The following is a 16,689-nucleotide window of genomic DNA, read 5'->3' on the forward strand; positions in this document are numbered from 1 at the left end:
TTATGTCTGTAAGTATAGCAGAACTCACAGGGCAGGCATTCTTCCAAACTAGTTTTTGTGGCCATGAAAGTTGGAGCAACTTTGACGTCATGGCCCCCACCCTTCCCAACCAGTTATGATTCTGGGGACACTTTCTATCTCTTCCGCTAGATGTCCTCTTTCATTAGAGCTTTGAATCGTTCAAATCCCGCGAGAATTGACCCTATGGGAGTGAAATTAGTGCGTGCCACGAGAGAATAGGCTGTGCGTATGGGCGCGAATTGGTCCCAGCCATTCCTTTGTTCCAGCACTCAAGAGAAGAGCAGACGATGGCCGATTGAATTGAAGTTTGTTTTGCGTGTCTAAAACATCATAAAGCTTGCTTCTGCACTTAGTTTGACCTGTTTAGTCGACATATAATATGTAATTTTGAAGTTTTGATGCGCAACTTTTCCGGACCAAAGGACGTTTTGGGTGCATTTCAGCTGATGTTATTAGCAGTAGCTAATACAAAGACGCAAGACTTGAAACCAAACGATGTATTGGGTAAGTATGAAGCCTTCCAGAACATTCTGAACGAAGACCATCGAAGGTAAGGGAATATTTATGCTTAAATCTGTGTTTCTGTTGACTCCAACATTACGTGGAAATGTAGCTTGGAACTGAGCGCTGTCTCAGCATATGGAATAGTGTGCGATTTCTGTAACGTTAAAAATAAATCTAACACAGCGGTTGCATAAAGAAGCAGTGTATCTTTCTAACTATATGTAGAACATGTATATTTAGTCAAAGTTTATGATGTCTATTTACGTTATCTTGCCGCGCTACATAGATTTCCTGCGGGCATTTTTGAGTAATTTCTGAAGGTGAACTCACTGTAAATGGACATTTATGAATATAAATGGCATATTATTGAAAAAAAAAAAAATGTACTGTGTAATATGTCATATTACTGTCATCTGATGAAGATTTTCAAAAGGTTAGTGAGCGATTTATTTTTTAATCCTGCGTTTGTTGATTGCATGTTTTGGCTATTGAAATGAGCTGTGTCTGGTGGTGGTTTTACATATATATGTGCTATGTTTTCGCCGTAAAACATTTTAGAAATCTGACTTGCTGGCTAGATGAACAAGGTGTTTATCTTTCATTTGAGCTATTGGACTTGTTAATGTGTGGAGGTTAAATATTTTTAAGAATATTTTTGCGTTCCATGCGCCACCGTTTCAGCTGAACGTGGGAGGGTTGATTCCCAATTGGGAACCAGTATCGTAGACAGGTTAACAAAAGGTTTATGGCTCTAAATCACACATGTCCCACTTTGTTTGTAGCCCAAAAAACTATGACATTGGGGTTTGTTAAGTATTAAACGTTGTTTATTTAGTTGTAGTTCTGGTGTTGGGTGAATCTGATCAGTCCGGAAGGTAAGAGGATTTATTGGCCTTGAGGAGAAGGAACTCGTCCCTGAGACTAAGATATAATGTAATGGATCTGGGAGTGTGCGTATTTGATCCAGGCTGTATCACAACCGGCACACAATTGGCCCAGCGTCGTCCGGGTTTGGCCAGTGTAGGCCATCATTGTAAATATGAATTTGTTCTTAACTGACATGCCTAGTTAAATAAAGGTTACACTAAGAACATAACATTTCCATACCCTAATTGTATAATTGTAGTATACCCAAACGGAGATTCAGTGAAAATAAACATCTCATTGATTTATCAAGACCAGTCCCCATGCTTGTCTCAGAGCAGAGGGAAATGGTGCTAAAATAGTTGTACGCTATTTCTTCAAATCCTATTGCTTCTAACTTCAATATGCTCTAAATAAAGAAGACCTACACCACTTTTACCAGCACATTACTCAACACTAGTGAGACTCATGTTGCCTGGCAGAGTTCCTCTGTCCTGTGTCTGTGTTCTTTTGCCCAGCTTAATTTTTATTTTTATTGGTCAGTCTGAGAAATGGCTTTTACTTTGCAACTCTGCCTAGAAGGCCAGCATCCCGAAGTCGTCTCTTCACTGTTGATGTTGAGACTGGTGTTTTGCCAGTACTAGTTAACTTCTTGAGTGTAGGGGGCAGGATTTTGTTTTTTTGGCTAAAAAACGTACCCATTTGAAACGGCCTATTTCTCAGGCCCAGAAACTAGAATATGCATATAATTGTCAGATTAGGATAGAAAACCAAAACTGTCAAAATATTGATATTGCAGGCGAAAACCTGAGGAAAATCCAACAAGGAAGTGCTGTTTTTCCTGAAAGCTCTCTGTTCCATTGGATGCCTTGCCTCCATTTAAAGGGAAATCAACCAGATTCCTTTTCCTATGGCTTCCTCAAGGTGTCAACAGTCTTTAGACATAATTTCAGGCTTTTATTTTGAAAAATGAGCGAGAAAGATCACATCGCGTCAGTGGATAGCTGGGTGTTTGAGAGTTTTGCTTGCGCAACAGAGTGGGGCAGCCATTGTCTCTCCCTCTCCTATTGATAAAGCTACAGTCCCGGTTGATATATTATCGATTATATATTTTAAAAACAACCTTAAGATTAATTATAAAAAACGTTTGACATGTTTCTGTGGACATTACGGATACTATTTGGAATTTTTGTCTGCGATGTCATGACCGCTCGAGCCTGTGGATTTCTGAACATAACGCGCCAAACAAATGGAGATATTTTGGATATAAAAATAATCTTTATGGTACAAAAGGAACATTTATTGTGTAACTGGGAGTCTCGTGAGTGCAAACATCCAAAGATCATCAAAGGTAAGCAATTTAATTTATTGCTTTTCTGACTTTCGTGACCAATCTACTTGGCTGCTAGCTGTTTGTAATATTTTGTCTACTGAGAGAGATGTTCTTACATAAACGCTTGTTATGCTTTCGCAGAAAATCTGTATTGGGGTCTGACACGCCAGGTGGATTAACAACAAGCTAAACTGTGTTTTGCTATATTGCACTTGTGATTTCATGAAAATTAAATATTTTTAGTAAATTAATTTGAATTTGGCGCACTGCAATTCAGCGGGTGTTGATGAAAATGATCCCGTTAACGGGATGGGTGCGTCAAGAAGTTAATGAAGCTACCACTTGATGACTTGTGAGGCGTATGTTTCTCAAACTAGACACTCTAATGTACTTGTCCTCTTGCTCAGTTGTGCACCAGGGCCTCCAACTCCTCTTTCTATTCTGGTTAGAGCCAGTTTGCGCTGTTCTGTGAGGGGAGTAGTACACAGCGTTGTACGAGATCTTCAGTTTTCTTGGCAATTTCTTCTCAGAATAAGAATAGACTGACGAGTTTAAGAAGAAAGTCTTTTTTTCTGACCATTTTCAGTCTGTAATCGAACCCACAAATGTTGATGCTCCAGATACTCAACTAGTCTAAAGATTGCCCGTTTTATTGCTTCTTTAATCAGGAGTGATGGCTGCTTATAATGGGCCTCTGTACGCCTATGTAGATATTCCATTCAAAATCAGCCGTTTCCAGCTACAATAGTCATTTACAACATTAACAATGTCTACACTGTATTTTTGATCAATTTTATGTTATTTAATGAACAAACAATTAGATTTTCTTTCAGAAACAAGGACATTTCTAAGTGACCCCAAACTTTTGAATGGTAGTGTATATTGTTCTGCTAATAACATGGTTTATAATATATCTGTGAGAATATCCAAGGGACTTTTATATCATTCAAAATTAATTGTTTAAAAAAATAACAATATTTTGGAGATGATTTTGTTTTCAAATAATGTAAAATTAGTGAGAAAAGGCCATTCTTGAACATGGGGTGAGACATTGTTACTAATTTGTAAATATAGCCAGTTTGTTATTTAGAATTATTTATTTCTGTTTTTAGAGGGAAAGAAATCAAAAATGTCTTAGACCATTGCGCCACTCAGGCACTGTACAATGTGACCGGTCAGGAGTGAGCTACAATACTACAGCAAGAGCAAAATAAAATAATAAAAACCTTAGTGTAACAACAGTTTTAGTAAATAATACTGAAGTCCTGCACAATTATCAGTTTCTATTTAGGTTTATGTCACCCATTCATTGTCAGCATAATCAGTGCTAAATTTTTCAGTTTTTGATTTGTTAAAAAAGTTTGAAATATCCAATAAATGTTGTTCCACTTCATGATTGTGTCCCACTTGTTGTTGATTCTTCACAAAAAAATACAGTTTTATATCTTTATGTTTGAAGCCTGAAATGTGGCAAAAGGTTGCAAAGTTCAAGGGGACCGAATACTTTCGCAAGGCACTGTATATGAAAATAACATCCTGAAGATTGATTCTCTACTTAGTTTGACCAGTTTATTCGACCTGGAATATATATTTTTTAAGTTTTCGTGCGAGTTGTCCTGGACCAGCGTCAGCTTTTGGGCACGTGAGCTGAAAGTGCTAGCACATGCAGCTAATTGGACACTAGTATTGGACATTATGGAACAAAACAACAATTTATTGTGGAACTAGGACTCCTTGCACTACATTCTGATGAAAGATCATCAAAGGTAAGGGAATATTTATGATGTAATTTCGTATTTCTGTTGACTCCAACATGGCGGAGAAATACTTTCACGTCTGAGCGCTGTCTCAGATTATTGCATGGTAGGCTTTTTTCGTAACGTTTAAAAAAAATCTGACACAGCGGTTGCATTAAGAACCAGTGTATCTTTAATTATATGTAGAACATGTATCTTTAGTCAAAGTGTATGATGAGTATTTCTGTTATCTGGCATAGCTTTCTATAATTCCCCTGGATATTTTGGAGGCATTTCTGAACATGGCGTCAATGTAAACCGAGATTTGTGGATACAAATATGCATATTATCGAACAAAACATAAATGTATTGTGTAACATGTCATATGAGTGTCATCTGATGAAGATTTTCAAAAGGTTAGTGATTCATTTTATCTCTAATCCTGCTTTTGTGACTCTGGCTGGAAATAGCCAAAAGTGTTTTCCCTTTGATTTGGTGGTGGTCTAACATAAATATATGTTGTGTTTTCGCTGTAAAACATTAAAAAAATCGGACATGATGGGTAGATGAACAAGATGTTTATCTTTCATTTGCTGTATTGGACTTGTTAATGTGTGAAAGTTAAATATTTCTAAAGAATATTTTTGAATTCCCTGTGCCACCTTTTCAGCTGAATGGGGGATGGAGTTCCCCTCGGGGATCGCCTTGCCATAACAGGTTTTAATAAACAAATTAGGCACATTTGGGCAGTCCTGATACAACATTTTTAACAGAAATGCAATGGTTGTTGTATCAGTCTAAAACTTTGAACATACACTGCTGTCATCTAGTGGCCAGAATCTAAATTGCACCTGGGCTGGAATAATACATTATTGTCACGCCCTGACCATAGAGAGCCTTTTTATTCTCTATTTTGGTTAGGTCGGGGTGTGACTAGGGTGGGTGATCTAGTGCATTTATTTCTATGTTGGCCTGGTATGGTTCCCAATCAGAGGCAGCTGTTAATGTTAATGTCTCTGATTGGGGATCATATTTAGGCAGCCATTTCCTCACTGGGTTTTGTGGGATCATGTTTTCGTGTTGATGCCTGTGAGCTCTACAGAACGTCATGTTTCGTTGCGCTTTATTGTTTTTGTGAGTTTCAATTAATTAAACATGTGGAACTTTACGCCTTGTTCCGAGTATGATTACCATGACGATCGTGTCAATTATGGCCTTTCTCTTGTATTTCAAAGAAGAAGGTACCAAAAAAATACAACAGAACGGTTGTATTTTTCTATTGTGTTATCTTTTACCAGATCTATTGTGTTATATTATCCTACATTCCTTTCACATTTCTACAAACTTCAAAGTGTTTCCTTTCAAATGGTACCAAGAATATGCATATCCTTGCTTCAGGGCCTGAGCTACAGGAACTTAGATTTGGATATGTCATTTTAGGTGAAAATTTAAAAAAAAGGGGTGCATCCTTAGAGTTTTAATATTTTGTAGAAAATTAAACAGATCTGATTATATAAAGTGATCTATAACATTGCTTTGATCCGCAATGCTTTATGCTAGAAACAAGTGTAAAATACCCGGGAAAGACTTGACTTTGATGCACTTGGGGATATCATTGTTTTGTTTCTTTGACATTCAGGGAGGTAATCTAATTATGTCACTATCAAATGATTAAGCTATTCACTTTCTGTACAATAGAAGATATTTAAACACAGATAGCATTTAGAGAAACACTTGTGACCTCTCATTGGGTTAAGCCACGGTAGAAGAGAGGCCAGCAGTTAAAGCTTCAATTTTTCTGCATCGGCAGGCCTACTCTGTCTGTGGTGGAAAGGTAGGCCTAACTTTTGAAAGTACCATGCTCAGATTCTTAATGACTTCCTAGCCACGTGCTTCTACATCTGCATTGCTTGCTGTTTGGGGTTTTAGGCTGGGTTTTTGTATAGCACTTATTGACATCGGCTGATGTAAAAAGGGTTTTATAAATACATTTGATTGATTGATTCTCAGATTTCTTTATACACTGCTCAAAAAATAAAGGGAACACTAAAATAACACATCCTAGATCTGAATGAATTAAATATTCATTCATTTTCTTTACATAGTTGAATGTGCTGACAACAAAATCACACAAAGATTATCAATGGAAATCAAATTTATCAACCCATGGAGGTCTGGATTTGGAGTCACACTCAAAATTAAAGTGGAAATCCACACTACAGGCTGATCCAACTTTGATGTAATGTCCTTAAAACAAGTCAAAATGAGGCTCAGTAGTGTGTGTGTGGCCTCCACATGCCTGTATGACCTCCCTACAACGCCTGGGCATGCTCCTGATGAGGTGGCGGATGGTCTCCTGAGGGATCTCCTCCCAGACCTGGACTAAAGCATCCGCCAACTCCTGGACAGTCTGTGGTGCAACGTGGCGTTGGTGGATGGAGCGAGACATGATGTCCCAGATGTGCTCAATTGGATTCAGGTCTGGGGAACGGGCGGGCCAGTCCATAGCATCAATGCCTTTCTCTTGCAGGAACTGCTGACACACTCCAGCCACATGAGGTCTAGCATTGTCTTGCATTAGGTGGAACCCAGGGCCAACCGCACCAGCATATGGTCTCACAAGGGGTCTGAGGATCTCATCTCGATACCTAATGGCAGTCAGGCTACCTCTGGCGAGCACATGGAGGGCTGTGCGGCCCCCGCAGAGAAATGCCACCCCACACCATGACTGACCCACCGCCAAACTGGTCATGCTGGAGGATGTTGCAGGCAGCAAAACGTTCTCCACGGCGTCTCCAGACTCTGTCACGTCTGTCACGTGCTCAGTGTAAACCTGCTTTCATCTGTGAAGAGCACAGGGCGCCAGTGGCAAATTTGCCAATACAGTGCCTTGCGAAAGTATTCAGCCCCCTTGAACTTTGCAACCTTTTGCCACATTTCAGGCTTTAAACATAAAGATATAAAACTGTATTTTTTTGTGAAGAATCAACAACAAGTGGGACACAATCATGAAGTGGAACAACATTTATTGGATATTTCTAACTTTTTTAACAAATCAAAAACTGAAAAATTGGGCGTGCAAAATTATTCAGCCCCCTTAAGTTAATACTTTGTAGCGCCACCTTTTGCTGCGATTACAGCTGTAAGTCGCTTGGGGTATGTCTCTATCAGTTTTGCACATCGAGAGACTGACATTTTTTCCCATTCCTCTTTGCAAAACAGCTCGAGCTCAGTGAGGTTGGATGGAGAGCATTTGTGAACAGCAGTTTTCAGTTCTTTCCACAGATTCTCGATTGGATTCAGGTCTGGACTTTGACTTGGCCATTCTAACACCTGGATATATTTATTTTTGAACCATTCCATTTTAGATTTTGCTTTATGTTTTGGATCATTGTCTTGTTGGAAGACAAATCTCCATCCCAGTCTCAGGTCTTTTGCAGACTCCATCAGGTTTTCTTCCAGAATGGTCCTGTATTTGGCTCCATCCATCTTCCCATCAATTTTAACCATCTTCCCTGTCCCTGCTGAAGAAAAGCAGGCCCAAACCATGATGCTGCCACCACCATGTTTGACAGTGGGGATGGTGTGTTCAGGATTGTGAACTGTGTTGCTTTTACGCCAAACATAACGTTTTGCATTGTTGCCAAAAAGTTCAATTTTGGTTTCATCTGACCAGAGCACCTTATTCCACATGTTTGGTGTGTCTCCCAGGTGGCTTGTGGCAAACTTTAAACTACACTTTTTATGGATATCTTTAAGAAATGGCTTTCTTCTTGCCACTCTTCCATAAAGGCCAGATTTGTGCAATATACGACTGATTGTTGTCCTATGGACAGAGTCTCCCACCTCAGCTGTAGATCTCTGCAGTTCATCCAGAGTGATCATGGCCTCTTGGCTGCATCTCTGATCAGTCTTCTCCTTGTATGAGCTGAAAGTTTAGAGGGACGGCCAGGTCTTGGTAGATTTGCAGTGGTCTGATACTCCTTCCATTTCAATATTATCGCTTGCACAGTGCTCCTTGGGATGTTTAAAGCTTGGAAATCTTTTTGTATCCAAATCCGGCTTTAAACTTCTTCACAACAGTATCTCGGACCTGCCTGGTGTGTTCCTTGTTCTTCATGATGCTCTCTGTGCTTTTAACGGACCTCTGAGACTATCACAGTGCAGGTGCATTTATACGGAGACTTGATTACACACAGGTGGATTGTATTTATCATCATTAGTCATTTAGGTCAACATTGGATCATTCAGAGATCCTCACTGAACTTCTGGAGAGAGTTTGCTGCACTGAAAGTGAAGGGGCTGAATAATTTTGCACGCCCAATTTTTCAGATTTTGATTTGTTAAAAAAGTTTGAAATATCCAATAAATGTTGTTCCACTTCATGATTGTGTCCCACTTGTTGTTGATTCTTCACAACAAAATACAGTTTTATATCTTTATGTTTGAAGCCTGAAATGTGGCAAAAGGTCGCAAAGTTCAAGGGGGCCGAATACTTTCGCAAGGCACTGTATTGGTGTTCTCTGGCAAATGAAAAACGTCCTGCACGGTGTTGGGCTGTAAGCACAACCCCCACCTGTGGACGTCGGGCCCTCATACCACCCTCATGGAGTCTGTTTCTGACCGTTTGAGCAGACACATGCACATTTGTGGCCTGCTGGAGGTCATTTTGCAGGGCTCTGGCAGTGCTCCTCCTGCTCCTCCTTGCACAAAGGCGGAGGTAGCGGTCCTGTTGCTGGGTTGTTGCCCTCCTACGGCCTCCTTCACGTCTCCTGATGTACTGGCCTGTCTTCTGGTAGCGCCTCCATGCTCTGGACACTACGCTGACAGACACAGCAAACCTTCTTGCAACAGCTCCCATTGATGTGCCATCCTGGATGAGCTGCACTACCTGAGCCACTTGTGTGTGGGTTGTAGACTCTGTCTCATGCTACCACTAGAGTGAAAGCACCACCAGCATTCAAAAGTGACCAAAACATCAGACAGGAAGCATAGGAACTGAGAAGTGGTCTGTGGTTATCACCTGCAGAACCACTCCTTGATTGACTTGGAGTTACATTGTGTTGTTTAAGTGTTCCCTTTATTTTTTGAGCAGTGTATTTAAACAGGGACAGTTTCGTTGCAAACAAGACACTCATTTGGCATTGGAGAAATATGATAAGATAGGCCTATCTCTCTGTCCATTCATAGCTTGTAATTTCGGTCATTTGTGTGGTATTAAAAATGTATTAAACTAATATGTAAAATTACATAGAATTACATATAATGTTAATAAAAAGGAAAACAATTCTCAGACCTGCAAATACGACAATTGATTCATGCAATGCTTTTACTGTGAAGGAGATATTTATATCCCTACTTTTGTCCATAGTGGTCTGCGAACCAACGACCTTCTGGCTCGCAGCCCTGTGTGCTATCAAAATTCCAGCGTTGCCATGTAATGCTTACAGGACAAAGGCTCTGGTCTGTCCAAGAAGTGAGGGTAAACGGTAGACATGTTCTCTGCTATCAACTTTGTTTTAAATATTATTTTGCGGTATATGGGAGGGTCACTTGTTTGATTTTTTAAGGGCCATCCATTTTCATTTCAGAGAGTTTCGATTTTCTCCATGTATAAATAACGTTCACATTTTACATTTAAAGGGACTAATAAAGGACAGATGAAATGCATAGTAAAGCCCTGACAGACTAGGAGCACCCTAAAGCACACAGCAGTCTTAGCTGGACAAGTACTGAAAGATTGATATTGGAACAAAGCCAAATGCTGAGGCACCTTCATAAATGAAACTGCAATGCTCTCTGGAGCAAATCCATTATGCACAGCTAGTCTGTAGAGGTTTTGTTCTTCTTTATAACTGACAATACAAGCTAATTTTCACATCTCCTTATTTCACCAAACCCCCATTTCAGACAAAAGAGTCTGTGAACTCAGACACATCTCCCCTGAGAGGGCACCTGCTAGGCTCACTTCTACAACCCTGAGTGAGGGGGGAACAATGCTCTGCAGCAGGGTTGAGAGGAGAGGAGAGGAGAGGAGAGGAGAGGAGAGGAGAGGAGAGGAGAGGAGAGGAGAGGAGAGGAGAGGAGAGGAGAGGAGAGGAGAGGAGGAGTAACCCCTTCATAGCCCGTGTGATTTCCTGTCCCTCGGGACTACACAGCCATATGGCTGGCTGCAGTACGTGGGGTAATGAGAAGGCTAAGGGCAAACTACTACAGTACTGATCACAGTTAGTAGATATTGAAGTAGGGCAGGGTGTGAAGGGTCTACAGCTAGCCATGTAGTCTTTCTTTAGACATACCTACTGTATCTCACATTTAAACTCGGGGCATCAACCAAACCTTGAACATGTGCTGCACGCAAGCTGACACACCACACACACACACACACACACACACACACACACACACACACACACACACACACACACACACACACACACACACACACACACACACACACACACACACAGGTGTCTCACCAGGGATCTTTTTGGCCCAGCTGATCATGAGGAACAGCTCCTTGTTGGCCAGTTTGATGAGTGACATCATCATGCTGGCTTCAGTGAAGGGCCTCTTTAGGTCCTCCATCAGGTAGATCTCTGGCGGCTCCGCATCCATGATGCAGGATATCAGCTGTTCAGGGGTCAGGGATGAGTGGTGCCCCTCCAGCAGGGGGAGGGAGCCCCCCCCCAGATTCCACTGGGCCCTGGCACCAACCCCCACCAGCCCGCCTGGTGCCCCCCGCCCCTGAGGCACACGCCTGTGCCTCGCCCCCATGTAACTGTAGTGCTCCGGCCTCATACCTGAACAACAGCACAGACAAACAACTGATGCATTTCACTCCTACAGATACTTCTACAAGCTCACAGGCTCACAGCTCACATGTTTGACTACATGAGGTTGGGTTTCACAACTCAGCAAGTGAGAGAGAGTAGATAAGGATGATGGCTGCCTACCACACTTCTTCATGCCCACTTCATAACACTTGCGTAGGCGGCAGGACCGGCACATTTTACGGAGGTTCTTGTCGATAGTGCACTGGTTAGTCCCTGGACAAACGTAGTCCTTGTGCCCTAGAAAAGATAGAGCTAGACATTGGGAAATATTACATGAATTGTATCACATCTGATTGACCTACAATAAACCATATTACTACATAATAGACTGCAGATAATCCTTGGAGACCTATAGTACAGTAGGTAAAAACAGGATATAATGAGGTCTCGCAGAGATCAGACCCTACAGTGGACACCATGACCCCAGTTCCCAGGGCAGAGACACTGTAATGACACCACACAGCTCCCTTGTTGGTCCTACCTTGGATGCTCCTCTTGAAGAAGGCCTTGCAGCCCTCACAAGACTGTACGCTGTAATGGTAGCCCAAAGAGTATTCATTACATACGGCACATAAGTTTTCCCCCGGCAGCTTGGTAGGGTGGAGGAGAGGGCTATGAGAAGGAACATCAATCACACTGTTTAACACACAAACTACAAAATAGGTTGCCTATGTTTTGCAAAGAGGCTGTCTCCTTTTGTTTACCCATCTGAGATGTTACAGGAGACAAGCAAGGGTCAAATAAGACAGGTGTAAAGATTGAAAGATACAAACGGAGGGTGTGTCACTGTCAGATGCTGGAAGGTCGTAGCTACCTGCTAGGGGTGAGGTTGAGGTTGTGGGGTTTAGGCTCTTCAAAGGGGGCGTGGTGGTTGGGATTGCTGTACGGCAAGGGTTGGGGACAGTGCTGGGTCAGCAGGGGCATGTTGTGCTGGCCGTGGTCATTGGAGGGCCAGAAGAGGTGGGGACTGAGTGGGGGACACAGAGAGTAGCTGTCAGAGATGGTTGGTCTGCTGTTGCCCAGCGTAGAGTGGTTGCAGAAGGCTACAGGGCTGTAATCATGGCTGCTGCCTGTGTGGGAAGAGGGGATGCAGAGGCTGGAGCTCTCCATGCCACTGAGGGGGCTGTAAATGGGGGGCAGGAGTCCAGGGGCCTTGTTGGAGCCCACCTTCTGGACCTGGAGCAGGGGAGAAGTGTCAGTCCCACTCCCAGGAAAACAGGCAATGCTGGGGCTAACATTGGGCTGAAGTTGTGGCTGCTGCTGATGTCTATTGCATAGCTCACTGGGCCCGGTCAGAGAGAAGTCCATCTGCAGTATGGAGGGAGGGATGGAGAGTGGGATAGAGAGCAGGATAGAGAAAGTGGATATGGAGTCACACTCAAATACCACATAGATATTCTAAAGTGCACACCAAGTCACTCAACGATAATGTTATCTTCACTCATCCTCCTCAACAAAAACTATTTGATCATTATTTGAATTCATTTAAGGAGCCCCTCAGGAGTCATGGTGATGAAGAAAAAAACCCAGCCAGGCTAATCTGTTCCTTCTGTTTTTTTATTTGTTCCCTCTGTTTTTTGTTTTTATTAATTCCCTCAATATTTTTTTCCCCCAAATATATTAATTCATTCCCTCAATTTATTAATTTGTCCCCTAAATGTTATAATCCTTGGAATCGGCGAGATTGTCCATACGTTGCATCTCCCTCTGCACCCCGAAGACCTTCTCAAGAAACGTGTGTGTGTGTGTGTGTGTGTGTGTGTGTGTGTGTGTGTGTGTGTGTGTGTGTGTGTGTGTGTGTGTGTGTGTGTGTGTGTGTGTGTGTGTGTGTGACTGACTCAGCTGTGCTAGCTTGATAGATTTTTCCTCTGTTCAATATGCTCAGCTGGATACTAAAAGCCAGGCTATGAAGTTTTTGATGCCTCGCTAGAGTCTGCCCCTCTCTATCCCCTGGAGTATAGCACAGCTAAGATGGATCAGAGCGAGATGGAATTCATGCCTAGTGTATGGAAGAGAAAGCATCATTGCACCGAAGCCTCCTGGAAATTTTGCACAATACATTTGCTTGCCTTTCCTTTCTGCCTCTGATGAGTGACATGCACAATCATAAAGAGTCATAAACACGTCCAGGCTGTCACTCCCTGACCTTAGAGAGCCTTTTTATTTATCTATTTGGTTAGGTTGGGGTGGGCATTCTAGTTTTCCTATTTCTTTGTTTGGCCTGGTATGGTTCCCAATCAGAGGCAGCTGTCTATCGTTGTCTCTGATTGGGGATCATACTTAGGCAGCCTTTTTCCCACCTTAGTTTGTGGGATCGTGTTTTTTGTACTGTTGCTTTCCAGCCCTACAGAATTGTGCGTTTCATTTTGTATTTGTTGTTTTCTCGGTGTCATCTAATAAAGAAAGATGTACGCCTACCAAGCTGCACCTTGGTCCAATCCTTCTTTAAACGAACATGACACAGGCACTTGGCCAGTGCCTTGATTTACTGGACGTAGGTTATGGCCCTAACTTTATGCATGTGGGGTAAAACACTGGGTCACATGGATGAGAAGCATGCAAAATGGACTGTCCTGGTGGCATGAATCCAAGTTTGCACAAAGTCTATAGGCCTACTTATATTTAATAATAGAACATGTTCAATACTCATATATAAATAATAGAACTAAGTGCAACATAAGGAGTTTTTATGTAGGTATTCAGTTTTTACATGTACTGTAGGTAAAATACTGTATTATTAGGCTGGGACAAACAGGCCATCAGCACATTAATCAGTTTCAAAGTGAATAACACAGCTACCAACAGCACAGGTAGAGAAGAGCACAGTCAGGGCCGCTGGAAAACTTAGCGAGGAAGCATTTTCCTCAGCACTTTTCAATCAGGTGTGGCAGCACCACAACACTTTTGCTTTAGTTTAATAAAATATATCGATGTAAAGTGTTAAAAGAGGGACAAAGTGCTGTTTGTCTTAGACCGAATCATTTCTTCACATCACAGTGCTGATGCTGTCACACCCTGGCCATAGAGAGGCTTTTATTCTCTATTTTGGGTAGGGTGTCTCTATTGTGACTAGGGTGGGCATTCTAGTTTCTTTATTTCTATGTTTTCTGTTTCTATGTTTTGGCCGGGTATGGTTCTCAATCAGGGACAGCTGCCTATCGTTGTCTCTGATTGGGAATCATACTTAGGCAGTCTTTTTTCCTTTGTATTTTGTGGGTAGTTGACTTTGTTAGTGGCGTTGTTGCCAAAGTTAAGCTTCACAGTCGTTTCCTTGTTTTGTTGGCGACATTCATTAAAAAATAAAGAAATGTATGCTCATCACGCTGCGCTTTGGTCCGGTCATTTCCAGGAAGACACTGTGACAGCTGCAGGCTCTTTGTGTGTCTTGACCAAATCAGATTCACGAAAATCACATCTTACGAGGGCCGATGCAACGCACAAATATAAAGGCGCACTCCACTTTCCTCTGGTATTCATTTGCAATCGTTATAACACATCACTCTCAGACACAAGCAAAAACTCTTACATAAATGTAGCAGCTTAAAGGCCTACACCTAAACATTAGCGATCTGACATGCTGTTTTGCATGGAAGCCAGACTATTTTTCAGTCTGATCAACTGTAGGCTACTAACAGAAGCAGCTGCATAGTCTAGAATACCATGCGCCCTGTCTCTCTGGCCAGGGTAAACTAAGCGGTAATGTTTTGTATTTATAGCCCATTCGTTTGTGAGAAAATTAGAATTGGATCAAATGTGGGCTGATTAGGCTATCTAGTTGCCACAGACTGTGAGTAAATGTTTTTAGGCCTACAGTTCTGTAAGACAGGACTATCTGCAAACTGGCTTTCTGTTTGTCTGTGTAGGAAACCCCCATAGTTCTTCTTTAAAATATAATTACAATATGAAGTGCAAGGTTGTGTAACGGTTTTCTTCCGTTGAAGGAGAGGAGGACCAAAATGCAGCGTGGTTAGTGTTCAACATGTTTAATAAGGACAATAACCGTGATCACTACAAAATACAAAACAACAAATGTGAAAAAAACGAAACAGTCCTATCTGGTGCATAGACACAAAGACAGAAGACAACCACCCACAAAACCCAACACAAACAGGCTACCTAAATATGGTTCCCAATCAGAGACAATGACTAACACCTGCCTCTGATTGAGAACCATATCAGGCCATACATAGAAATAGACAAACAACATAGAATACCCACTCAGCTCATGTCCTGACCAACACTAAAACAAAGAAAACACAAAAGGTGGCGGCTCTGACGCAGGACGTGGACCCCACTCCACCATAGTCTTTGTCCGCTTTAGTCTCCTCCTAGGAACGGCGACCCTCGCCGCCGACCTAGGATTGGCAACCCTACTAAAGGGCCCCACTGGACTAAACAAACTCCTCCGGATTGAGGGGTAGCTCAGGACTGAGGGGCAGCTCAGGACTGAGGGGTAGCTCAGGACCGAGGGGTAGCTCAGGACCGAGGGGTAGCTCAGGACCGAGGGGTAGCTCAGGACCGAGAGGTAGCTCAGGACCGAGAGGTAGCTCAGGACCGAGAGGTAGCTCAGGACCGAGAGGTAGCTCAGGACCGAGATGTAGCTCAGGACTGAGAGATAGCTCAGGCTGGTTGATGGCTCTGGAAGCTTCTGGCTGACTGACGGCTCTGGCGGATCCTGGCTGACTGGTGGCTCTGGCGAATCCTGGCTGACTGGCGGCTCTGGCGGATCCTGGCTGACTGGCGGCTCTGGCGGATCCTGGCTGACTGGCGGCTCTGGCGGATCCTGGCGGCTCTGGCGGCTCTGGCGGCTCCTTGCAGACTGGCGGCTCTGGCAGCTCTGGACAGACGGGAGACTCTAGCAGCTCTGGACAGGCGGGAGACTCTAGCAGCTCTGGACAGGCGGGAGACTCTAGCAGCTCTGGACAGATGGGAGGCTCTGACGGCGCTGGAGAGGAGGAAGGCTCTGGCAGCGCTGGACAGGCGGGAGCACCTGTAGGGATGAGACGGAGAGACAGCCTGGTGCGAGGGGCTGCCACCGGAGGGCTGGTGCATGGAGGTGGCACTGGATAGACCGGACCGTGCAGGTGCACTGGAGCTCTTGAGCACCGAGCCTGCCCAACCTTACCTGGCTCGATGCCCACTCTAGCCCGGCCGATACGAGGAATTGGAATGTACCGCACCGGGCTATGCACCCGCACTGGAGACACCGTGCGCTCCACAGCATAACACGGTGACTGCCCGGTCCCTCTCGCTCTCCGGTAAGCACAGGAAGTTGGCACAGGTCTCCTACCTGGCTTAGCCACACTCCCTGTGTGCCACCCTCCAATACATTTTTGGGGCTGCCTCTCTGGCTTCCTTGCCAGTCGCGTTCCCTCGTATCGTTGGCTCCTCTCTA

General features: G+C 43.3%; 1 protein-coding gene across 1 annotated transcript in view; it reads right to left on the reverse strand.

Moving 5' to 3' along the window:
- LOC110504210 (estrogen receptor beta-like) overlaps positions 1 to 12,572 on the reverse strand; it is a 29,104-nt gene extending 16,532 nt beyond the window's left edge. Inside the window, 4 exon segments of the mRNA XM_036962978.1 lie at positions 10,938 to 11,261; positions 11,415 to 11,531; positions 11,776 to 11,930; positions 12,082 to 12,572. Of these exon segments, the coding sequence (XP_036818873.1) occupies positions 10,938 to 11,261; positions 11,415 to 11,531; positions 11,776 to 11,930; positions 12,082 to 12,404 (919 nt within the window). The 5' untranslated portion in view covers positions 12,405 to 12,572.
- Between the last annotated feature and the right edge of the window lie 4,117 nt (positions 12,573 to 16,689).

The sequence above is a fragment of the Oncorhynchus mykiss genome, chromosome 25 (assembly GCF_013265735.2).
Source record: "Oncorhynchus mykiss isolate Arlee chromosome 25, USDA_OmykA_1.1, whole genome shotgun sequence".
In the NCBI taxonomy this organism is placed as follows: domain Eukaryota; kingdom Metazoa; phylum Chordata; class Actinopteri; order Salmoniformes; family Salmonidae; genus Oncorhynchus; species Oncorhynchus mykiss.